The sequence below is a fragment of the Akebia trifoliata genome, chromosome 3, assembly GCF_017979445.1.
Source record: "Akebia trifoliata isolate Shusen 1 chromosome 3, ASM1797944v1, whole genome shotgun sequence".
Lineage (NCBI taxonomy): Eukaryota > Viridiplantae > Streptophyta > Magnoliopsida > Ranunculales > Lardizabalaceae > Akebia > Akebia trifoliata.
This window is the reverse complement of record NC_141377.1, coordinates 58,905,065-58,930,311: the sequence shown is the minus strand read 5'-3', so window position 1 is coordinate 58,930,311 and position 25,247 is coordinate 58,905,065. Positions and strand designations below refer to the sequence as shown.

Below are 25,247 nucleotides of genomic sequence, written 5' to 3'. Positions count from 1 at the left end.
ACAAGTTTTTCCTTAGTCAAAGATCACATCAGATTGAGGGAAAGGGTAGTTAAGGTCATTCTATGAAAGTTTTTAAAAGATACCAAGGTGTCAAAGGAGCATGCCACAATTTGAAAACAAGAGTATATCAAATATTCACCAAGAAGGGCATGTCTAATCACTAAGACAAAATTTAACGTCCCACCTATTAGTTTTCGTTTCTAAAAGTCGAAATAGATTTTCTAGAGATTCATTTCTTAATGTACAGGGTTGAAAATAGCCTCACACTACTAAAGAAAAATTCTATTAACATATCGAGTTTTACTTATAACACACGAATTTTAATCTTGGTAATTATTGAGAGCTTCATTGCCACACAAATTTCTCCTAAGAGCACTCCAAGATGTGTGTTAAATTATTGATATCACATGAAAGGGGTGCTCTTAATAAAATTTGGTGTAGCAAGCTGATATTGCCACACCAACTTTTACTAATACTGCACCAATTCCCATGTAAATCACCGCAGTATTGTAGTTGATGTGGTGCTAGTAAAAGTTAGTGTGACAATAGTAACTCTCATTATTTGTTACAAGAAACATTTTCCTCATTAACTTGATAAAAATTTTAAACCTTATTAAAGGTCGTTTTGCTCAAATGAATTACCACATCAACTATCAAACACCACATTCCTGTCAGTTTCATTAAAAAATTAAGATTCAAATATAAATAAATAATAATAATAATAATTTATTTTAAATTTAATTTAAGAATTTGAAAATGGACGTTTATCGAATTTTACATAACTCCTAAACTTAAGATTAAAATTCAATGGTAAAACATAAATCTTTTTGCATTTTTTTTAAAAAGTTGATAGAATTTTATTCTCTACACTGTGAAATACTTACGAACTTCCTAAGGCTAGTCGAACTCTTATAAGTAAATGAAGATGTGCCAAAAGAATCCCTCTTTACGAAAATGCCAAGCATTCCTGTTTAAATTCGCCACAAACGAAGTAGGAAAGCCATGTGTCAGCATCTTAAGTATATTTGGTATTTAACTTTCACGTGGGCGCCGAAACTCGTTTTCCTCTTGAATGTGTGTGGAGACGGAGGAAGATAGGGTTTTCGTTTAGCAGACGCGAGGCGACAGTCCTCTCTCTCTCTCCTATCCACACTTCGACTTGATCGATCTCTGCAAATCGAAAGCTTTCATGGAGGATTCTCTTACTGCTTTCTCTAGTTCGCTTGGTGCAGGTCGGGACGCCTTCCGCTCTGTGCATTTTCTTCGATTTTTAACCTTTCGATCGATTTCCAGACGAATCGCATCCTGCCTTGCATCAACTGAATCAGAGATGGCATTGAACGTTTCGGATCTAGTGTTTCCTACATCGCAAGGTTAGATCTTGTTCTGGATTTGAATGTTTGCGCCTATTTCTCGATGGACTCTCATCATTTTTGTTTGGTTTGTTTTCTTTGTTATTCACCTTCTCTTTATATTTAAATTATTCAGATCTATGTTTTTAGGTTTAAGATTTGTTTACTTTTAATGGTTTCAATTGAAAGATTTTACTTTCTCGAGGAAAGTTTGTATTTTTTTTTGTCTCCTCTGCAGATTGATTTAGGGATCTAAGAATCTATGAAGTTCTATTGAGTTTAAGTTTTTTGGGGCTTATGAAGTTCTATCTGTAGTAGCTTCCTTGATCGGTCTTATTTTCTGTTTCTAAGTGTTAGGGAGCGCAGATATCAGATTGACGGTGATTTGTTTGATCATCTTTTGATGGATATCAGACCATTTTATTGAGCTTCTTCTGGTGACAAAATATTGGTTTACTTATTTGAATCTTCAAACTAAATTCAGGTACATCGCATGTTGATCTTTTCGCTAGCTAATTAAATTAATGCATTTAACTTTCTTTGTTTTTATGGAGATTGAAATGAAGATTGTGGATTTTTATGTTATGCTAAGATTATTAATGGCTCAGTCTTGCATCTTTTGGTTCACTCTTTGTTGGTAGAATCTATTAGTTCTAATGATTTTTTATTCTCTTGTACCTTCATTTCTATTTCTGTTCTTTGCTTTGGTTGTTAGTTTTTCCAATGATATGATGAAGGGCACAGCTTATCATTAGGAAGTTTCAAGATTGTGATGTCATTTTAATTACATATTATGATCAGCTGACGCATATATTTGAACATAGATTATTTCTATTTCTACAAATAGAAATATCACAATGGTGGACCATGGATGAGGTTAAGAATTATTATCATTTTATTGAACAAGTTGAGCACATGAGGGAAAAATGACAATTGCTAGAGTAGAGAGGAAATTGTTCGAGCTGAAGATTTTTTGGGTTTAGAAAGTTTTTCAAGGTGTTCGAAGAAACGAAGAGGATGGGGGTCTGCTTTGCTGTTGTCTGTTAAAGAGGTGACTTGGTTTTCGAAAACGTTGAACGAGGCGGTGGTTTCTGTGAAGGAGATTTGGTCTAAGTGCATGGCTGGAAGTTCCCTACCTCTTTAGATTCATTTCTTAGCTTTTGAACTCGACCGCCTGAATCTTTTTTCAACAAGTTCAGCTTTTTATTCACTTTCTAACGAGATCAAAACCTAAATTAAAAGTCAAGAGACACAAATATTCTTTAGATTCGACTTCTCTCAATAGGTTTAAATAAATATGAATTAGCTCTTATATATATAGGTGAATTAACTCAAGCCATCAAATCAAGCTCACACAAAATCATCTTTTTCGACTATTCTAACTTTAATGAGAAGATCTGATTGACCAAAAAACTTGCTGTAAGGGTTGAATAGTCTTTTTATCTACATGTATCTATTAATATTTCATCATACTAAATAGGACTAGCTTAGTCACTACAAATAGTTATTAACATAAATGAAATTTTTAGGAGACTCGAACTCACTTTTCATGTTCTCTATTCCTCCCATTTTTGTCCTCTACTATATCTCTTTCTTTTCTAACGTACATTGTTGTTTTTCTACATAGTATCAAAGTTAAAGAAAAATTCGAAGGACCTGAAATTGAAACAAAAAATGTTAAAACGATGAAGTTACGGTATTGACATCAACACTTATTGAAACTCTAAGTTGGGTTTTTAGAGTTGGGGTCAAAGAATTTTTTATTTATGGAAATTGGGGTGGTTTTTTTAGATTTTTTTGGAGTCTCTTTCGTCGACTTCTAGTGGTTAAAAAGATGTAAATCATTTTTTTAGGGTTTCACTAAATCGCATGATTGCGACCAGTGAAAACATTTTTGTTGCTTCAGCTCAACAAATCTAAATATGCTTCAAAATTTCCTACAAATCTAGACTGATTTCTTGTGAATTGAAGTCCGATTGAAGCTGTAGAGGGAAAAATCCTCTTCTATGTTTGTTGCCTCCCTCATTTTTTATGTTTTTGGGTTCTTAAAACCCAATTTGATTTAGATTTGGTGGTTAACGTTTGTTTTGTGTAAAACAACTATTTGACATGTTTTTTTAATGTCGTGGTGCTTTGAATTGAGTGATTTTCGCTCTATTCCATTTGAAAACCTTCTTCAAGGAGTTCCAGCTATTCGAAACTCACGACACCAAAAGATTTTTTTTACACTAAACATACCTTAATCAACCATATCAAAAATCGAACCAAGGTTGGAGAACCCAAAAACATAAAAAAGGCAAATATGGAAAATGGTTATTTTCTCTACAACTTCAATCGGACTCTAATTGAAATTAGTGTAGATTTGTATAAAATTTAAAACACATCTAGATTTGTTAATCTAAACCAATGAAATTGCCATCATCGATTGCAACCATGCGATTTCCTGAAAATCTGCAAATCAATTTATATCCTTTTAGTTATTAGAACTTGGCTAAAGAGACTCCAAAAAAATCATCACAATTCCAATAAACAAAAAGTTTTTTTACCCAAACTCTAAAAAACTTAGGGTTTCAATGATGGTTGATGCCAGTAATACAGGTGTTGAAATCAGCATTGTAGCTTCCTCGTTTTGACTTTTTTTTTTTTTTTTTTCAATTTCGGGTCCCTCGGATTTTTGTTTGGCTTTGATACCAAGTTGAAAAATAATAACGTATGTGCTAGGCTAAAAAAGAAAGGGGAAATAGTAGAGGGAAAATGTGAAAGAAATAGAGAACATAAAAAGTGAGTTTATGTCTCTTAGAAATTTCATTTATATTAATAATTATTTGTAGTGATTAAATTACTCTAATTTAATATAATAAAATACTAAAAGGTACGTGTACATAGAAAGACTATTGTACCCTTATAACAAAATGCACTGTGAGTGTTGTTTACAAGGGTTTTCAGGGTTAGAAAATCAATGGTTTTTTTGGTATGGGGAGAAAAATCAAGGGTTTTCAGGGGTTGAGGTTGAAGATGAGGGATTTGGAGATAAGTTGATGGTATCTAGCTTGAGGTTGAAGGTCAGGAATTTAGGGAGAGAAACCAGGGTTTCTGGCTTGATGTTAAAGGGGTGTGGGGGGGGGTACCTACTTGGAATGGTGGAATAGTCGTCGAAGCTTCCCTTAGTTTCAATCGTCGGAACTTCTATTGATTTGAAGATCGTGACCTTGTGTAAAAGTTGAGATAGTTAAAAGGAAAATATCTCTATATTTTATGTTTTCTAACATTACATTAATAAAATAAAATAATATTTAATTTTATATTTTGGATCAGATATCCTCGAATTCGATATATCAATATCTGAATCCGATAAGCATTTGAATTCTAAATTAATATATGAATTTGAATCCAATATCCGAAAATTCGAATTCGAATTTCGACTGCCCATTGATAGACCTAAAAGAAGGATATATCCATTGTGTAATTGCATTCGTCATTTATGCCATTTTTAGTAATAATGCTAATTATGTTTTGGCTTTTTACTCCCTTTTCAAAATTAAATCTTTCCATGCGTAAACGGTGTTGTGCCCTTTTCTTCACATGAGAAAACCATTCTTTATTTATTACCTTGTTGGAGCAAATCATAGATTCCTTTGAATGTTTGTTCAAAACTGAAAATCAAGACATGAAAAACTATGATATGAATGGCTGATCTTATCAAATACTACATTTAGTTAAATTATCAATTAAATATTATATTGGGTAGTGGCAAGTCTGAGAAAGAGCACTTGAATGAAACTTAATCTTTGGGTCTCTATGAATGCTGACATGGTCATTGATTAGGGAAGATGTTGAACTTGATAAAATACTGATTGATATGGCATTAAGAGAAGAGAAACTCTGCTATGTTTGGATTGAGAGAAGAGAAACTCATTAAGAGAAGAGAAGGGAAGAGAAAACTCAATTTCTTTCCACCATGTTTGGATTGACAGGAGAGAACTTGGGACATCTTTGGAATTTAAAAATATCTTAAAAGAGATTTAAGGGCAGAGTTGGAATTATAAAATATTTTAAGAGGGTTTCTCTTCATTTCTCTCATCTTCTCTCCACTTTTGGAGAGAAAGAAAGTTCACCTTTTTTTTCTCTCCTCTTCTCTTCAATTCTTTTCTCTTTTCTCCCAACTTAACAATCCAAATGAGAGAAATGGTGATAAACTCATTTATTTTCTCTTCTCTCCATTTCTCTCAATCCAAACACAGCGTTAAGCAAGATGGGGTGTTCTTTCATTAATGTTATAGATCATTTTTTTGCTACAAGAGGAAATTGCTAGGTTTGTCTTGCTTCCTATTATGCTTTTTACTCATATTTTTTGTTTCTTTTTGGGTCTCTAAATCTCATTCTCTTTCACAAGTAACCTTTTGAAAAAAATGCAATGTAAAGGCAAAAACAGAGTAAATTGACATCCTCAGATAGGAAATGGAAGGGAAGGGCAGAAACCTTCTCTAAAAGAACTTAAAAGATGATTTGTGATGCAGTCACATCGTTCCTCGATTTCAAGAACTTTATATGTTGTGGAAAATATCAAGGAAATTTTCGTTGAAATTTACTAAATGATGAAATAGGAAATCATGTGAAGTGTGAAATTGAAGATCTATACTTTTCTACATGAAAATGAGAAAGTAACGTCTAGTGTAGTCAAGGCAAGTGCCTTAGTGTGTCTCAGGTGCGCCTCAAGGCAGGGCAGATTGAAGGCACTTTAATACATGTGAAGCGAGGCAGTTTAAGTGAGGTGCACAAGATGGGCAGAAGGTGCATGCCTTATTAAAAGTGAATTAATTTATTTAATTAAGACATTAATTTCAGATTTGATTGTTTACTTTTTACATACAAAATAAAATTTATTTGGAAATTTTAATTTTTTATCATTAAAAATATTGAATTTTACATTTGGTGATTATTACTCAATCCAAGCCCGTTAGGACTTAGGCCCAATAAGGGTATCGGACTAGTCTAAGGTTGACCCAGTCTTTTAGGAGCTTGACTAGAATCCACCCATTGATAGTCATAGTTGTTGATCTACCGCAAGAGCATTAATTCATATTGTTGACCTACTTTTACTTCTATTTCTACTTTTACTACTTTTTCTTCTCCGTATTCTTCTCTATCTTTTCCTTTAATTGATCATTCTTCTTCTTGAAGTGTTGAATACTTCAACTTGTTTGTGAAAACTCACATTTATACATATTATAATTATAAAATATTAGAACCTACCTTTCACTATTTAATTTTTTAATTTTTATAACTTTGCCTTACTTTACTCAGGCGTGCGTCTCAGGCACTAGGAGGCCTTTGTGCTTTTTGCCCTTAACTACACTATTAATATCATATTAATTAAATACATCTTAATTTGATAGCACTTGCTTAAATAAATAAACTATTGTGTATTACATTTACGTGCTGTTATATTTTTTAAATATGTATGAATAAATTACTAGTATATGCCAATTCAACTAATTTAAACTTAGATGATTGTATGGATGCTTATATGAACACAATAACACTCATAGAATACTTCATAGTTAGATGATAGATACCTAAATAATCATTTCCAAAGATTTGGTTAATTCATTATATTACATATCAATGAAGGTTAAAAAAAAATGATTGCATACTATTTTAATTTTTTTTAATTTGTAAATATTAGTAATATGCTTAAATTTTAAATTATATCAATGTGTTTATAATAAATTTTCAAAAAATAAAATTTCAGTCAAAGTCTACAATTGATTGAAATATTTCTACTGAAATCTCCATTTTTAAAATTTTATTATTTATTTGTTGAAATTCAGTTTTCACCTAAATATTTTACAAAATGAATAGTGATTTGAAATAGATTTAAAAAAAAAAAAATTGAAACTTTCAGTTAAATTTTGTGTTGGACATTGTGAGGATGGAGATATTTTGATACCTTGTTAGAATAAAAATATTTTAATATTTTTTGTGGAAGTAAGCTGAAATTTAATTCTTTGATTTCATCTTAAGATTTATGAAAATTCGGGAGATTATATGTGGGAACATAAAATATTTGATTAATCACAATTGCTTTGTCAATTCTTTGAAGAGTTCTCACCTAGAATTGTTAAAGTTCAGTGGTTATGATCGTGCATGAAAGAAGACACCGGAGCAATGCAGATGAACGAGCAGCGGGCCATTATCTTACCATTAAGCATTGTTCAATGTCTTCAAGTTTGATTTAAATTGGAGTCTTTTGATTTGGTTATCGCCACCTTTTGTAAACAACTAGAATCGGGATAACCTGGAATCAAACACAACTAGCCGAGTCTTCGACAAGCCATGCAACAGGCAATAGAGAGAAAAAGCTGAAAGAAGAGCAGCCGTGCCATGACAAAAGCAACTTGAAGTAATCTCAGGTGGGAGATTTTGATTTATCTCCTACAAACATGTTTGTTGGTAAGAGAGGATCTTAAATGCTCGCACCCGTAGGCCTGACTAGCGGTACCTATCCCTCCTCCCAAAATGATTCTTTTGAGTAGTACAGTCCAAAATAGCGTCTCCAACCCAAGTCCCATCTCTCACCATTTTTTGGGTCTTGACATTTTCGAAATCAAAATAAATTTACTCTCCACCTGGTTATCCATCTTTTTGGAGGGAAAAAATTCAGGCAATTATGTTGAAAGAAGTCAATTTCAGAAAAAAATTTAAATCTGAATTTATAAAATATTATTAAACAATTAATGTCTAGTAATTGTGATTAGTAGCCCGGTTGGAGTGAATATCATATGGATATTAATAATTGCTATTCACAGTACTTACAAGATTCATTTATGGGTATGGGTAGAGAGTGTTGCCATGGTGATGCTCTTAGAGCATCATATCCTGCCAAAATCCCCCCGATACATGTAATACCCCTCGCAAACCACACATATACCCTTTACAAATCACACGTACCAGATAAGTCGGGATAAACACTTGGGTAGTCAACAAGTGGGTTTGAAATCAATTTTTTCTATTTTATTTTATTATTATTATTATTTTTTTCTGCTAAACAAGTGAAGGGGAAATCCCAAGTCTGATAATAGGGCAGTGAGGTAACATCTTGGGCAACCCTTTTTAACATTGCTAGGAAGCTCTTCAAAACAATTAAACAGTTGAGATCTCTTCCTCATGCTCCAAAGTGGAGTCAATGCGTTGGCCATCAACTTTCCGTTCTCTCCAAACTTGGGCGTGTCTCCAGGAGACATTTGAAAGTGAGAAACACGTTACGAAGTTATTGAACCTAGTTCCCTTGGAAGATTAGCCCCATTTTACGCCTTTTAGATGATCTGCATCATCTCTAATAATGTGAATCCCGGATTTACCTTACAAGCGCCATCGTCGTTAATCCTCATGGCAAACAGTTTGGGTCCGGTCCTGGGTAGCTCTCTCAAGGATCTGTAAGAATCAGGTCTCCTATGGGTCCCCAAATAGTAAATTTATAATATCTTTTTGAAAATTAGTACTTTTATTAAATGCTTACAAAGAGATGTCTTAACGTACATATAATTGTAGTAAAATTATTATCATATAAAGAAAATGTAAAGTCTTTAATTTTTATCTTTTCTCTACATGTGCTCCAATCCATTATCATATTTTTATATAAATATAATAATCAGATCTCTAATTTTCTATGATTTTATTTTCAAAAGTTTGATTTGCTTGAAGAATTTATTGTTGATCTTAACTTTCAATTGAGGAAATATAAGATAAATTCTTATATTTATAAATAATTATTTATTTTATTGGAGATTTATACTTTTTTTCTCATTTAAAAAAATATATATCTTAGTGGGAACTTAGATGGTATTTCTTGGGTTGGTACTGGTTCTAAGGATCTCATACCCAGAACCAAAAGCAATAGGAACCGGAATCAAAATTTTATTTAGGGTCAGGTTCTAGGAATTGCTTACTAGATTTGGACTGCCTGTATCATGGTTTTTAAATTGGCTCAAGTCTGAATGTACTTTGTCGAGTTGGATTGCAATGGGCAAGTTTTCCGATATCAATCTGGATTACATCAACTTGCTTGATCCCTGAATCATCCTATTATTTTTATTAAAAAAAAAACTTAGCCTAAATCGATCGATGTCAATGGGTTTTATTGTCAATGGATTTTTAAGGATATATAAATGTTTGTGGTTTATATAAAAGGAAATGTAGTAGGACTCTTGCGGGAGTTAGAAGTCGTTGGATGCGTTTGTATGAACTATTCGAAGAGTTACTCACGCAAGAGCAAGAAATTACTCTTTATGAAGAAGTCAAGAAAACTTATTTCTCAAACTCTTCTTGCGGGGAGTCAAAATCTAACGGTTCATTTTACCAAAATACCCCTAACTTATATTAATTTTTATGAAAATATTTCTAATTCATTTGCCCTTAAATCAAACAAAGAAACATTTATTAATATTAAATTTTTTTTTTAATTTTGAGTATAATGGATTTAAACACATTATATTAATATTTAATATTTAAAATTATATTATATTATATTAATATTTATTATATTATATTATATTAATATTTATAGTTAAAATGTCAAAAATAATATAGTTTGAAGGTATATTATGACACTAAAAGACAGTCTGTCAATTTTTTTTTTAAATTTGAGTATAATGGATTTAAACACATTATATTAATATTTAATATTTAAAATATTATATTATATTAAATATTTATTATATTATTATATTAATATTTATAGTTAAATGTAAAAACAATATAGTTTGAAGGCATATTATGACACTAAAAGACAGTCTATCAATTTTTTTTTGCTTAAATATTATGTCATATTTTGTCAAAAACGTCAGTCAAATTTTTTTTTTTTAAGTATAATGGATTTAAACATATTATATTAATATTTAATATTTAAAATATTATATTATATTATATTAATATTTTATATTATATTATATTAATATTTATAGTTTGTCAAAAACGTATAGTTTGAAGGCATATTATGACACTAAAAGATAAAAAATAGTAACTGGTATAATATAAGGGTATTCTGATCTTTTTTCTAGAAGTCATCAGTATGGTTCCCAAACAGACTTCCAGCACAAAAGAACTTCTGCCAGTACTTCATAGAGTTGATTGCCAAACGCCATTTCTGTACAGAATTACTTTTCCAACTCCTCCATAGAGTACTTTAGTTTTTGTTCTTTGGAAGAGTAGTTCTGCTCCTGGTATCCAAACAGGCCCTTAGTGATTGTAACATCTATTTATCCAGTTTATAATAAATAAATAAATATGATTTATTTCAAATATAGATAATATCATTTTTAAGGGAAAATTATCAGAAAAAAGATTGATTTCTAAATTATTTATCAACAAAAATATTTTTAAAAATTACAACTGATTTAAAATGTGAACCATTTCTTGTTTCCGTTGAGTTTAGTCCCACATCGGACATTCATTGCCAAATTGATTTTGAGTTGGACCCCCAAATTTATCAATATTGAGTCGTAATGTGATTAGTCTTACTAATTTAGAAAAATTTCAAACCTTTTGCATCCAAAAACATGATCCGCGTAGAGGGTAAAATTTCGTCAACTTAAAAAAAAAAATTAAAAAAGTGTAGAAGAGATTATTCTTCACCATTAAATTTTAATCTTAAATTAGGAAGTTTGATGGCCGTCAATTTTCAAAATCTTGGATCAAGTCGAAAATAAATTTTTTTTTTTTTTAATTTGCTTTCTAAATCTTAATTTTTCCACTAAATCTAGATGGTTGTGATATTGAATTGCTAATTTGGTAATCCAATTGTGCTCAGATCGTTAGTAAGAAATGATTTCTTACCAAGCTAGAAGGCTAAGCTGTTGAGCATTTTAGATGAATATGGACCCGACAGATGTGATAGTATACGACGCTGGACTGTCCAGTGTCCAGGGATTTAAAAAATAAAAAACAAAAAACAAAAAGCGTTGACAAACGTGTTAAATATTATTTTGAATTTTTTTTTTAAATTAACGTGTGCCCTAAGGAGTCACCTTAGTGCAATAAATACACTTTGAAAATTGGATTTTGTACCGAAAATAACCTTAACAGAATTAGTTTTTACTAAAATACCCTCAAATTCCAAATTCCAATTTCCAAGGTGTATTATTGCTCTTTAACGTGTGGGGACACATGTTAACAAAATCCTTAAAATATTAATCCGTTTTTCGTAATTTTCTTAATTTTTAATTGATGTAAAATCCATTTGACCGATCCGAGACACTTAACGAATATTAATCGGATCCCAAAATCGGGTTGTTCACGGTCCTAGTAAGAAACCGGTTTGGATCGGTCCAGAATCCAGATTGATTCGGATTTTTTGAACACCCCTAGTCTCCATCAAGGACCACATGTGGTAGACTATAAACAGAACAAAACAAGAGGTCTCTCTGCCTCAAACTGAGAGCAAACAAATTTCAAGAAAATAGGAGTCTCTTGGATTCGTTTGGGGCAACTAAAGGATCCTTCTATTCCCTTATGAGAGAGACGGACAAAGGGTAGTGGGCGCGCGTCCAGACGAGAAACGAGGCGCCTCTCTTTTCTTTTGTCTTCTAATTTTTTAACAATTTATATGGATGGAAAAGCATGTGATACCTATCTCTTTTAATTTCAAAAAATTGAAATCTTTGTGTGATTTATATTACCCTCAAAATAATGCTTTTTATCATATATAATTTGAAGGGTAATGATCCGTAGACACATAAAGTTACTAATAAACCTACAATATTTTTATCTTATATGGGCAAAAGATTCAGAATAGGCTGATTTTTTGTGAGGATAATCTCTATGGTAAGGGAATCATTCTTGTAAAAATAAATAAATTTAATAATAATAATAACTCCATTCCAAAACTTCTAACCCCATCAAAAATAATTTACAAAAAATGGATTATCCAAAATTCTTTAACTTGTAACCATAGGGTTAGAAATTTCAAAATGGGCTGATTTTTGACAAGGATGATCTCCTCATCATAGAGATCATCCTCACAAAAAATCAGCCCATTCCGAACCTTTTTACCCATATAAGACAAAACACATTGTAGCTTTAGGTGTATACGGATTCTGATCCTATTTTGAATTGCCATGTAGGATGGATGGTTAAGATCCTACATTGACCCGTTTAGGTCTACATAATTTTTTTTTAATAAATAATAATGCCGAAGTGACCTCAAGATTGTACCTCATATCGCACATCCTGGTGTGAAAGTGTGTCAGCAAGAATCATAGATGAATGCTTTTATCGAGATATGAGTCAAAAAGCATTTATAGTTCCTACACAATTTCACCTTAGGATGTACGTTACGAGGTCACTCTAGCACGACTCTTTTTTTATTTTAAATAATGTCTTTGAATGAAGGAAGAGTCGTGTTGGAATGACCTCAAGATTGAACCTTACATCATACACATTGACATGAAAATATATTCATGAGATATGAGTGAAAAAACATCTATGGTTCCTATCCACTTTCATGTCAAGATGTGCAATATGAGGTTCAAACTTGAGTCCACTTCAGCATTATTGTTCAAGAAAATGTACACATCATCGCCTTCTAACACTTACTTCCACTGTGAGGTCATCAGCATTTTTGCTTGGGCCAAGGGCATTAAATATGTTGCAGATTAGCCAACAAAAATCACTGCAATCCATTTAATATCTTTGGACCACTCTTCCTAATTGCAATAACTTTCAAAAAGATTTAAAAAAAAAAAAATAGCAGTAATAAATTTCTTAAAAATATGTTAGATTTCCATTCAATGATCATTAGTAATAAACTTCTTGTGGGTATAAAATACTTGGCAAGTCTCAATCCCTAAAGTCTTCTTCAACCTAATTGAGGTTGATTTCTCTTTACTTCTAGGACCTGTGATTGCACTCCGACGAAAGTTAATAAAAATTCCAATAAAGTAAGGGATTCAAAATTGAATGATCTTCACCTTTTCCTTCAAATGAGTTCTTATTAATGTAGTTTGAAAATATGTGGATGTATTGTAAAATGTTGATATCATATTTGAAGGATGTTGATATAAGTTTGATTTGGTACGCATCGCCATTATATCGAGGCCAACCACCCCTTGCCAATGTGACGTGGGCATTTTTCGTCATATTAGGACATATGCCTGGGCAGGTCAATGACCCCATGTCCGGGTAATGTTGCTACATGACAATGTGTAAGGGCGCATCTGTGGCCAAGTAAATCACCCCCGTAGCGTGATACTAATGTTATTTACCAACGTTAGCTGTCCATTTATTTTCTTGAAATGAGTCTATCCCTTCAATTGGTTTCCATTTTGGTGCTGGGAACAACTATAATGTCTCGGTCTCAGGAACCTAAATCCAAGCTAGAAACATTGTGCTAGGACACTTAACACTTGGGTTCAAGTTAGATTTTTCTGTCTTTTACAACTTTCCCATTCGATATGAGTGATCTTAGGTTCCTCGAGCCAAGACATAGCTTAATTTATCCATGCCTAGAGGATTCTACGGCATAGTTTTAGAACTCACCAAGTTGACTCAAAATTCAGCTGAATCGACTTGATTCAATTGAATATTGATGTGACTTGGGGTGGAAAGTCGATCCAGTACACTTCCACGAATCAACTCGTTAACTCCGTTAATTCTTCGAGTTGATTTGACTCATAAATTCTTTTTTTTTTCTTTCTTTTTTAAGAATTGCTATTTTGATAAAATAAATCACAAGAATGTGCCATTTTAGGGTATCAAACGAGTTTCTTATCTTCATTCTTACTTTTTTTGGCTTGATAAAGAGATCCATTGATTCTCCCTCTTTAAAATTCATCTTCTCAAATCTCTTCTTTTCTTTTTCTTTATAAAAACTTACCTCTTCTTCACAAAAAATATAGAGTATTGTGATGGATTCCTTCAAAATCTCCATGGATGACAAATATCAAGAACCCAATGTTTCTTGCATACTTTAGGGCTTCCAATATGACAATAGGGCATGAAATGGGCTGAATTTTATCTGAAATTTAAGTAATCCAAAATCCGAATTTAGCAGCTTTGGACCATTGGAGTAGATTCGAATACAAAAAATTGGTTGAATATGGATTCATCCTTACATCCGCCTAAATCCAAATGATAAATTGATTAGAAAATTATATTTCTTAGTTTTTCAAAATATATATTTTTCTACTACTTTAATATAATGTGGGTTCTCATAAAATAAAAGGATCATAATGTTAAAGTAGAATAGTAGAGCAATGAGCAAAGAGTTATAGCAAAAAAATATTGAACACTCTGAAATTACCTGACCCAACCCAAATCAAGCAATTCGGTCGGACGTGATCGAGTGAAAGAAAAATGATTAAATTATGATTTTATCTAGATGAATTTGACTTAGATTCAGATACAGATGTAGATACAGATAAAGATATTTAAAAAAAAAAATCAAATATGAATACGGACATACTCAAAATTGACACGGCCCCCACCCATTTTAAGCCCTATATGGCAGTTAACTCGATAGCTATAATGTCATCATCGTCCCTACCAGTCCTACGAGCAAAAAACAAAACGGCCATTGGAGTCCTACCCTACGAAGCCGAGTCCACCAGTAAATGTTGATAAGGATCCATTGGTGTTTATTTTGTGAAGTTTGCATTTCAATAATGCCAAAAAAGTGCTCTTGATTCTTAATTGATAAATAGGGCATTGTAAATGAGTAGTTCCAATATTGAATAGAAGAAGCCCGTGCACTTGATTTGTCATGTCATCATAACTCCATAAAAAGCAAGTTTTCCCTCATCTTCAACATTTTCAAGAATGTTCTCTCTTGGCTACTCATTCTCCTCAAATATATGTCTATTTCTTTCTGTTCAAACATGGTAAATTAGTAAATCAGAGTACAAAACTTAAGCAAAGCATATAAAACATGACTTTACTTGGAAACTGAATGCCTTTAATTAAAATAATTTCCTTAGCAACCGAGCAAATCCCAATTCTTCTAACCCTAAACTTCCTCGATTGTATTGGATTGAATGTGGATCCTCATACCGAGAATGATAAATGACCAGATCCGACAAGAATTTGGGTTGGGGGACAAAGGGTTGATGTCATGAATACATCACCCTCGAACATTTACACTTCTCCCCAAGGTAGATCCATTTGAAGAACCCAGGAAATCTCACTTTCTATTGGTTCACATGGGCCTTCAATACACGTGGATTAGTAGGAATATGAGATTAGATAAACACACACCACACACACCACCTTTTGGTGTGAATAACTTTGGAGGTAGGAAAACCAAAAATATTCTACGTACTCACTTACTCAATGTACACATCTAAAAGGTAAAAAAAATTCTCAACGCACACACTTAATTAAATGAGATTCTCAATGAACACACCCCATGAATTACCGAATGAAATAAATTTGTATTCTCTATGCACCAACTTATCAAACCAATCTCTTCTTCTTATTCTTTTTCCTCTTTCTTTCTCTTATTTCTTCTTCTTTGCATTTAGAAGGATTTTAAGGAGGGTTTTAAGCTTTGATCTTACTTGTTTTCCGTACCCTAACACCTCCAATCGAGTTGAAGCCATTTACATGAGAAAGTAATGTTCGATAGGTGCTTACTGAATTTGTTTGCTAATATTCGATAGGTACCTACTGAATTTGTTAAAACAAATTCGATTTGAACCTGTTGAACAAACCTGTCAAAAATATTTGAGTTATTTGATCCATAATTGACATTTTGGAGATTTTATAAGAAAATTTTTCATTTTTCTTCATTATTAAATGCAAAAAATAGAATTTTTTTAAAGAAATGAGATGACTTAAAGAAGAAATCCTAAAATATATTCTCCCTTGATTCAACCTCTCACAAAAGGAGATGAAATCAATGTTCAGTATGATAAGAGAGAGAGGAAGAAGAAGAATAAGAAATTAGTGTTCAGTATGTTAAGGTGTGTGCATTGAGAATTTTAGAAAAAGAGTAAAATTATAATATTTATTTTATTTTTACATTTTATGGTCAGGTGGGGTATATGTAGACTACTTTTGGTATGTGCAAATAGTCGCTCCCGTGGAGGTAGTGTTAACTTGTGCCCCAAGAGCACATGTTAATATACATTAAATACACCTCTAAAATTCATTTTACTACTTAAAGTACTAAAAAAAATTATTTTCCTACCAAAAATACACTTTTCCTTTAAATGCATTTCGCATGTGTGCCCCTTAGGGAACACGTTAACGTAACCCAAACTTAGGAGAGCGCCACAAAAGAGCCACCACCTTTAATTTCCGTGGGTTAAAATTTTAAATTTAGACCTTGAAAGTCCGCGCTCCTCCTAGTCTTCCCAACCACCCAACCCAACCCAACCCGATCCAACAATCTTCGGGTCCCACATCCGCTGCTGCTCTCTCGCACCCGAATATCAGTCTCTCTCTGACTCTTGAGCCTCAAATCCCAATAAAACCCTATAAAAGTATAAATGCCTCTCCTCGTCTCTCTCTCTCTCTCTCTGAACATCAGATTCTCTGTTCCGTTCTCCTCTCTCTTTCTGTTTCGAAAATGGTGATGGAGGTTAGATCTTCTTCCAACACCCATAATTATACCTCTGTTTTGCTACTGATTTCTCTTTTCTTGTAACTTTGTATTACAGATTCAGATCGCTTGAACTCATTTTTTTTTAATAGCTGAAGCAATCTCTTGAAGAGGATTTCAGTTTAGTTTAAGTTCTTCATTTTCTCTTATAGATTTACTGATACAATTTTTAGTCTTTCAATTGCAGCTTTGTTGAAGCCTTCTCAGAGGTGGAAGATTTAACAAGGTTTTGAAGCTTTATCAAAGGTCATCTTTCATTTTGATTCAGTAAAAATTGGGATTTTTATCGAAAACGTTGATTTTTTGAAGAAGAAACGATAGCCATAAAGCTATGATTAGATCTGCTTTTCTTTAACTTGATTTTTGTTTCTTTCGACTTTTTTAGTTGATAGAGAGAGACTCACGTACAAATGGTAAGCTTTTGCTACAAAAAGAAATAACTTTTGATAAAAATCAAATTATTAATCTACAGGTGTTCTCAGAAGAACTTAAAGGTCTGTTTGGTTCAAGTTATGTTTTACTTAAAAAAAAAAAAAAAAAATCTTTAAAGAGGTAATTATCATTTGGAAATGTTCCATTTGATGTGATTTGCGTTCTATAATAAAATCTAAAAATCGGCAAAAAAAATCTCTTGCATTGGTCCTTCTTTGAACTGTTACGATTTAGACTCATTGATTTCAATCCCCGACTCTGCGTGTGTATGTGCTTTTAATGGTTTATTGCTTCAAATTGATTTTGTAGACTTTTGGGGGTTTTTTTATCGAAAAAATTGATTTTTAAGTAAGAAACGGTAGGCATATAAAGCTATGACTGATCTGCCTTTGTCCAACCTTTTTTTCCGACTTTTTTAGTAGAAAATTCAAAAATCCATAATTACTTGGAGGTTATTCGACTTTCATTGATCTTTTCCTAATCTCTTGTATTGATCATTGTTTGAACTTTTAGGATTCAGCCTCATCTCTGTCTTAAATAATTACTCAGTGAGTCAACTCAGAGTTTGAGTCAGCTCACCATTTGCTGGAATATACTCAAAATAGTTATTTTTATTCAATTTTTAATACATTTATGTGGATTTTAATATTAAATTAATGGGTTTTGTTCAGGTTGCTTGGCTTGGGATTCCTTATAGGGTGGATCAGGTTTTCAAAGAGTCATCATGAGGAAACTTGCTTGCTGTCGACGGGACAAGGAGATGAGCATCGACTTCGATGAACAAGAAAGTAAGCAATCGAATCCCAAATTTCCCTCAAGTCCCAGACCCACCTATATTTTGTTGGCCATATTCCAAGAGTCACACTCACACTAAAGGAGTGATCTTAACCGCCCAATCCCAAATATTATATAATAGTATATACATACTGTATGAATCCTACTGATAGGGTGTATCCCACGTGTATCCGAGGGGATGGTGAAGGCACCACCATCCTCTCTATGTGGACCACCATTTATTCTCATTTAAACCAACCATTTAATCCGTGTGCACATATTGCATGCTACTTTGAATATTGAATCCATCCCTACAGTCTTGTCAAGTCACTTATTTATTGAGTAGTAATTAGTAGGTGAAAGTGGGTTTTGAAATTTAACCTCACAAGTCATGGAATCAACGTTTACTTACAAATTTTAACTAACTTTGCAAGCCGACATCTTCGTACTCTTGTCCTGCCCTTATTAAGAGATGATTTGACAAACTTACCTACAAGTTATTTCAAAATTTATGACATTTTTTCTCATTTGGAATGATAGATTATTGGCTAATTTACCAAGTCGTACCAAAAACCGATTAATTTCCAAAATGGTGCACTATTCAAATTAATTCCGGTATAAAGATTTTTTTTAAATCACTGTTCATTTTATTTTTTGCTGTTTTGGTTAAAAAAAGCTTATTTTGAAAAACAGTAAATTACCATTTTTGGAATTAATTTGAATAATGCACCATTTTGGGAATTAATCGATTTTCATGCCCTGTTTCGTTAATTTCTTTAGATTATTTCTAGACCTCATTTCAAATTTTCAACTGAAACCCGTCGCATTATATAAAATACCTGTATACCTTTCAAAGAAAAAGGTACAGTAGTTGGTAGATAGTCTACACTCTTCATCCATTCCAACCAATTTATGTTTAGAAAATATTAGATGAAGAGATTTTGTGACCCAAATGGGGAATCTGACAATTCAACTTTTAAAATTAGCTCTGCGTAATAAAATAATAAAAAGTATAAAATAAAAAAGGCTTGTGTCTTAGGACTGAGCAGATTTGTTTACCAAATAACTCTGAAATGAAAGGGACCCATTTGTGGTAGATATAAAACTTTTAGCATTATTGTATAATAGTAGTGGGACCATCCATGTGTTCTCTACTGTTCTGTTTTTATTTTTAAGGGAAAAGATGGTAGGGAGAAGAAAAAAATTGGTTTTGGGTGAGAAGTCAGAGATGCCATTTATAAATAAGGGGGGGAAAGTGACGTGTCACTATTCTAAAGGACATGGTTCCCGGAGTTTGCATGATTCTTACTTAAATCTTGGAAGAAGTGGTGGGGCCCTCACTGCAGTAGCAATATAGTGCTTTAATACTACTGGACAAGCAAAAGTAATGGCAATAAAGGGACATGGAAGCCATTGTCAAAGATGCCATTGTTACTGAAGCCATTTAATATATAGTACATTTTCTATTTAAGATTATAGACAATTAGGGCCCTAAATCCCATGCAATAATTTAGGATTATGGATGAGTTTTTGGGGTACATTGAGGTCATGCTCTGATAAGGTTCCAAATAATTAAGAATATGATCAATAATAGGGACCTGATTCAATAGTATATGAGAAAATATATACATTAGATTATGTGTTGTTTGATTGGATTGGATCTTATAAATATAGGTCCTGATTTATTTGTTATTAGATTGGATTTAGATTTTAGATCATGGTATTGAGATCTGCTCCAAACCAGATCCAATAATTTATCGAATGGGATCAAAATGTGATCATCAGTGACGAACTACCCACCCCGATTTGCTATTGTTCTTTTCTATCGTCCATCACCTTCATCCAAAAAACAAAATGAGTGCGGATCGTATACACTCAGGGTGGAGGATTGAAGCCCTCCTCCCACACCCCAATACATGCCCGTAAGTTGTAATCCAAGTAAATTTTTAAAGGGAGATATTTTAGGCTGGTGTGTATTGGGATGTGGGAGGAGGGTTTCAATCCTCCACCCTGTGTGCATACGATCCGGACTCAAAAAAAAAAAATTGTTCACTAATTTTTAATGAGAGCTTCTATTGCCACACCCACTTTTGCTACGCCACCTTAAGATGTGTGCTACTTCTTTAGTGATTTACATATGAATTGGGGCAGCAAAAGGTTGGTGTGGCAATATAATCTCTCTTTTTTAATATCTTGGGGACTTGCATGTGCTAAGCCTGTCTATCAGACCAATTTGACTAATGCGTCCCAAGTTTGCAGGCAAAGGGACAATGCATTTGTGAACCTTACCTGCCACAAGCCCCCAAGTTTGACTTTGACATAATCTACCCACTCATGATTCTGCCTTAACACATGCAGTCTGACACTCGATTAGATAAATATGCATTTTGAAAGGTGATACTCGTGTTAATATCTGGTAAATGCACTAATGGTGCATATTCTCATCAATCTGGATTCTGGACTGTTAATCAGTGGGTCCTATGTAGGTGACCACTTCGACTGAAACTTGGCTAGTTCAGAAGATTTTAGATTTTTGCCTTCTTCAGCTGATCTTTGGCCTAATAAATCTTCTAGTGATGGCTACAAATGAGATGTTTTGGATCAGTAGGAATACCATCCCTTTGTATAAGGTCCTGATTAATGAACATAATGTATGCATCACACGTCAGTGTAAAACTGAAGATAATACTAAACTATCTCAATAAAACATAATCCAATTGTAAATATGACTACTTGTGTAAGGGTCTATTATTGGATACATAATAGAGCCATTTTGGCAGATATTGTTACCGTTCAGTTCCATTTTTCTTATTTATTTCAAACGAGTGCTTCTTTTCTTTGCCTAGTATCCATTAAACTCACTCACACGAGTTTTTTTTGTTCAAGATAGGTATCATTTGGTTGATATGTTAAAATCTTTAATGACCATGCCTTCAGTATTTCTCATCTTGATCTAATGGTGTATGTTCTAATATTTTTGGATTTGTGCATGATGGACTACTGTGCTTATGATATTTACTCATACGAATATCGTACAAGTGTATGCTTATATTCTGTTGAGCTGTACTTATGTCTACCTATGCCGTATCGTGTTAATATACATGCAGTACAACGTATCATGTCATGTTTAGACGTAACTTGATGAACTCCATGCAGTCTTTGAAGCACTAAAGTATGATTTGAAAAGTCTGTCAACTCAGGACACAAATTTTACTGTATTGTTTCTTCATGTTTGAAAGTGTCGAGCCATTCTTTAAAATTCCTTTCTCAAATGTGAAATCTTTTAGGGATCATGACATACAATGGCCTTGAGAGTTGCATTCTCAACAGCTACAATTACGACAATGAGAGCAGCACCAGCAGAACAGGTGGTTGTGTTACTGATTCCTTGGATGAAGATGACTCTATCTGTTCATCAAGCAAAGATGCCTTTGGATCATTTTCCTCTCAATGGCTAGTGAGCAAACGGGATGAGCATGGGCCCAATGAATGGGAAGAGGTCTCCAACAGCCCACAACATTTTTTTGTTAAGGAGAAACCGGAGAACACCGATCAATTTTCAGATGTGGAAAGCATGAAAGAGAAATTTGCAAAGCTATTATTGGGTGAAGATGTCACAGGAGGACACAAAGGCCTTGGCACCGCATTAGCATTGTCCAATGCTATCACAAATCTTGCAGGTATGAAAAATACTCTCTTAACCTGGATCTGTCTTTAATTAGCCTTGTTGGTAGGGCATAAAATGGGTTAAGAGTTTATCCGAAAGCTGAGTGATCTGAATCCAAATTTAGCGGGTTTGGACCCTTGGAGTAGATCCGAATAAAAATATGGGTTGATGTCCCTTGACCTGAGTCGGATACGGATTCTTCCCTATATCCCACCTAGATCCGAATGATATATTGCTTTGAAAATTATATTTTTATAATTTTCAAAATATCTTTTTTCTATTACTTTAATATAACATGAATTCTTATAAAACAAAAGAATTGTAATGGTAAAATTGAATAGTATATTAATTAGAAAAGACATATGACAACAAAAAAATAGTAATTGTTTAACGGCCTGAAATTATCAGACCCAACTGAACCAAATCAAGTAGTTCGGTTGGGTCGGATCCAGATTTAGTGAAGCAAAATGATGGACCCGGATGTAAAATTTGTCTCTGGATATGGATAGCTCATATCCGGCCCAAACCCAACCCATTTTAAGCCCTTCTCGTTTGCTGATGAGCTGCTACTTTTGTTTTGCAGCATCAATATTCGGAGAACTGTGGAAATTGGAACCTTTACCCAAGGAGAGGAAGAGCAGATGGAGAAGAGAAATGAGTTGGTTGCTTTCCCCTACCAACTACATGGTTGAGCTTGTTCCTGCCAAGCAAAATGGCGCCAATGGCCGGACCTTAGAGGTATATTTTCTTTTATTTTTGGTTGAAAACCTATAACACAATTGAAGTTTAAGTTCAATACATAATAGGATAATTTGATGTTTTGATTCAGATAATGACACCGAAAGCTCGTTCTGATATCCACATGAATCTTCCGGCGCTTCAAAAGTTAGACTCCATGCTTATTGTGGGTACACTCTTCGAGTTCTTCAAAATGAAGGAATAAATTTGTTGATTTAGTTCCCAACATTGTGTCTTAAGAGGCATTTTTTGGTTGTTTAGGAGACATTGGATTCAATGGTGAACACGGAGTTCTGGTACGCTGAAGGAGGCAGTAGAGCAGAAGGAAGAAGTCATAGTGCAAGGCAGAGCAAGAGGTGGTGGCTTCCATCTCCTCGAGTTCCGATGGCAGGGCTCTCTGTCTCTGGAAGGAAAAAACTGCTTTTTCAAGGGAAGGTTGTGCATCAAGTATTCAAGGCAGCCAAATCCATCAACAGCAATATCTTACTTGAAATGGCCATTCCAACTGTTATCAGGGATGCTCTCCCGAAGGCAAGCTAGCATTCTCCCCTTCATAATATCTCCCTTTTTTTTCTTTTTCTTTTTTTCTGAAGACTTGTAAAATTCTAGCAGTTTTTTAACTAAAGGAAGACCATTTTAGGGCTCAGAGGAAAGAAAATGCAAGAATATAGCATCCAGTTAACCATTTAATATGGTTCATATATAATGTTTGTTGGCATCCATTGTCAATGTCTGGGTTCTGCGTTCCTTGCCATTGAGACTTAGATACATTTAACTTGATTTGGACAAACTTCGAGTTCCCATTGACACGGATCTCTAGATTTCCGTGATGTGGATGATGGAGCAACTTATGTCATGCATATTCTTTCACATTACGTATAGATTATGTTGAATTATTAGAGATTTAAGCAATCGTTGATTAAAAGTTTCCTGAATTCCCACAGCTCAAGCGATCCGATGTCATGATGGATAACTATGCTCAAGCACTAATTACATATAGTTCATTTGTAACTCACGTTCTTCTTTTGATTTTGATTTTGACAGTGTGGCAAGGTGAACCTAGGTGAGGAACTGTACAGGATCTTGTCTGGGAAATCAAAATCTGCTGAGGAAATGTTGGCATCTCTTGATTTGAAAAGTGAACACACTGCTCTTCAGACCATGAACCGGGTGGAGACTGCCATGTTTGCTTGGAAACAAAGAATTTCTGAACAAGTTAATGGTAAATCACCAGTTCGAAATTCATGGTCCTTCGTTAGGGATTCCGTCTCTGAGCTAGACAAGACGGAGTTATTGTTGGAGAGAGCCGAGGTTCTTCTACAGTTGCTAAAAAGCAGATTTCCAAACCTTCCTCAAACCTTTCTTGATGTTACCAAAGTTCGATACAACAAGGTATACTTTCCATCATCACTCTTCATTCAATTGGGTATCTATCTTGTGTCGTTGATCTGAATCGTCTAATCAACTGAACCACCACCAATTTGATGATCAAATTTCTGTAGTTCAACAAATATTAAATTATGTTGATGATTTGATGGGTACACCTTCAATTTCTGTAGGACGTCGGGCATTCAATTCTAGAAGCCTATTCAAGGGTTGTTGGGAGTTTGGCATTCAGCATACTCTCAAGGATAAGAGATATCTTAGAAGAGGATGACTTGAGCAATCCAAACTCTCCCATTGCACCATGTTGCTTTTCTGGTATAAATCTTATTGGAATCTCTGAGACACAGACAAGAGGTGGTCATGTACGACACTCACTCATTGATCAGATGAACAAGGTAGACGGACTGTATTGTGATTCCAGTACGAGTAAAACTTCCGAGGTGGATTTCTCAGACAGTGAAGCCAAGACAAGCTCGGTGACTGCAACGCCTTGTAGGAGCCGAGTTTGGTGCATTGGCAAAGAGGCTTGTAGTAGTGTGTCCCCTACAGATTCTCCTTGATAAAGAATTGTAAATGACATTAAATATGCATAATGAGATTCTACAGTTTCATTTAGATTTTGCCTTCTATGTGGACATCCTTCACTGAGCTTCATTTAGCAATCCGAATGGTCTAAGGAGATCAACCATGCATGAAAAATGTGCTGGTTTGGGAATCAATTTCCGATTGTTCTCCATGGAATAAAAGAATTCCCGACCTTATTAATCAACTCTCTGTGAGCACAGGCAGTCAAGAGGCCTAGGAAAGTCACATGGTCTGGTTCAAATCCAGACTGAATCATAGAAGGATAGAGCTCAAGGGATTCTACATCCCACCCATGGGAAGTGTAGATGAAATTACTTGTACCCACCTCGAGATCTCCACTCTAGATCAAGATCTCATAGAACACACAATTTTTTATGTGATTCGGCAAAGGGTACATCCACAGGCTTGGGGAGGAATTCCGTTATAATCTAAATCCTTGTTACATAAGAATCCCCTTTGCGTGATGGGTTGGGTTATTTTGACAAAATCCTAAACATTTTGGATAAAGTTTTGTCTTATATGGCTAAAATGTTTTGGAATGGGCTAATTTTTTGTGAAGATGATCTCTATCGTGAGTAGATCATCCTTACAAAAAATCTGCCAATTCTGAAACTTCTAGCCTCACGAAAAGTGGTTACGAATTAACAGTAAAAAATTGATGGTTCACGATTCTTCAAGGTATAAATTAGGGTTAGAAATTCAGAATTGGCTGATTTTT

At 33.7% G+C, this 25,247-nt stretch overlaps 1 protein-coding gene and 1 long non-coding RNA gene across 9 annotated transcripts; both read left to right on the top strand.

The window, feature by feature from the left end:
- The first annotated feature begins 962 nt into the window (after window positions 1-962).
- LOC147408423 (uncharacterized) lies at window positions 963-8,086 on the top strand. 6 transcript variants are annotated; one of them, XR_015177091.1, is made up of 3 exons: window positions 975-1,373; window positions 1,591-1,836; window positions 7,527-8,086. It is a non-coding gene; the product is annotated as an uncharacterized LOC147408423 (long non-coding RNA). The 6 variants fall into 6 exon arrangements; XR_015177092.1 differs by having other exon boundaries at window positions 7,456-8,086; XR_015177090.1 differs by lacking the exon at window positions 7,527-8,086 and adding an exon at window positions 6,657-7,449.
- Window positions 8,087-16,833: 8,747 nt separating this feature from the next.
- ROPGEF14 (RHO guanyl-nucleotide exchange factor 14) lies at window positions 16,834-24,559 on the top strand. Of its 3 annotated transcripts, none has more exons than XM_086437433.1 (9): window positions 16,834-16,926; window positions 17,135-17,173; window positions 18,051-18,167; window positions 21,441-21,833; window positions 22,404-22,558; window positions 22,650-22,724; window positions 22,820-23,089; window positions 23,603-23,950; window positions 24,118-24,559. In XM_086437433.1, exons 3-9 carry the CDS (start codon window positions 18,104-18,106, stop codon window positions 24,502-24,504), a joined length of 1,692 nt encoding a protein of 563 aa, XP_086293559.1. In that variant the 5' UTR covers window positions 16,834-16,926; window positions 17,135-17,173; window positions 18,051-18,103; the 3' UTR covers window positions 24,505-24,559. The 3 variants fall into 3 exon arrangements, with proteins under 3 accessions (XP_086293559.1, XP_086293560.1, XP_086293558.1); XM_086437434.1 differs by having other exon boundaries at window positions 17,135-17,193; XM_086437432.1 differs by lacking the exon at window positions 16,834-16,926 and having other exon boundaries at window positions 17,021-17,173.
- Window positions 24,560-25,247: the final 688 nt, after the last annotated feature.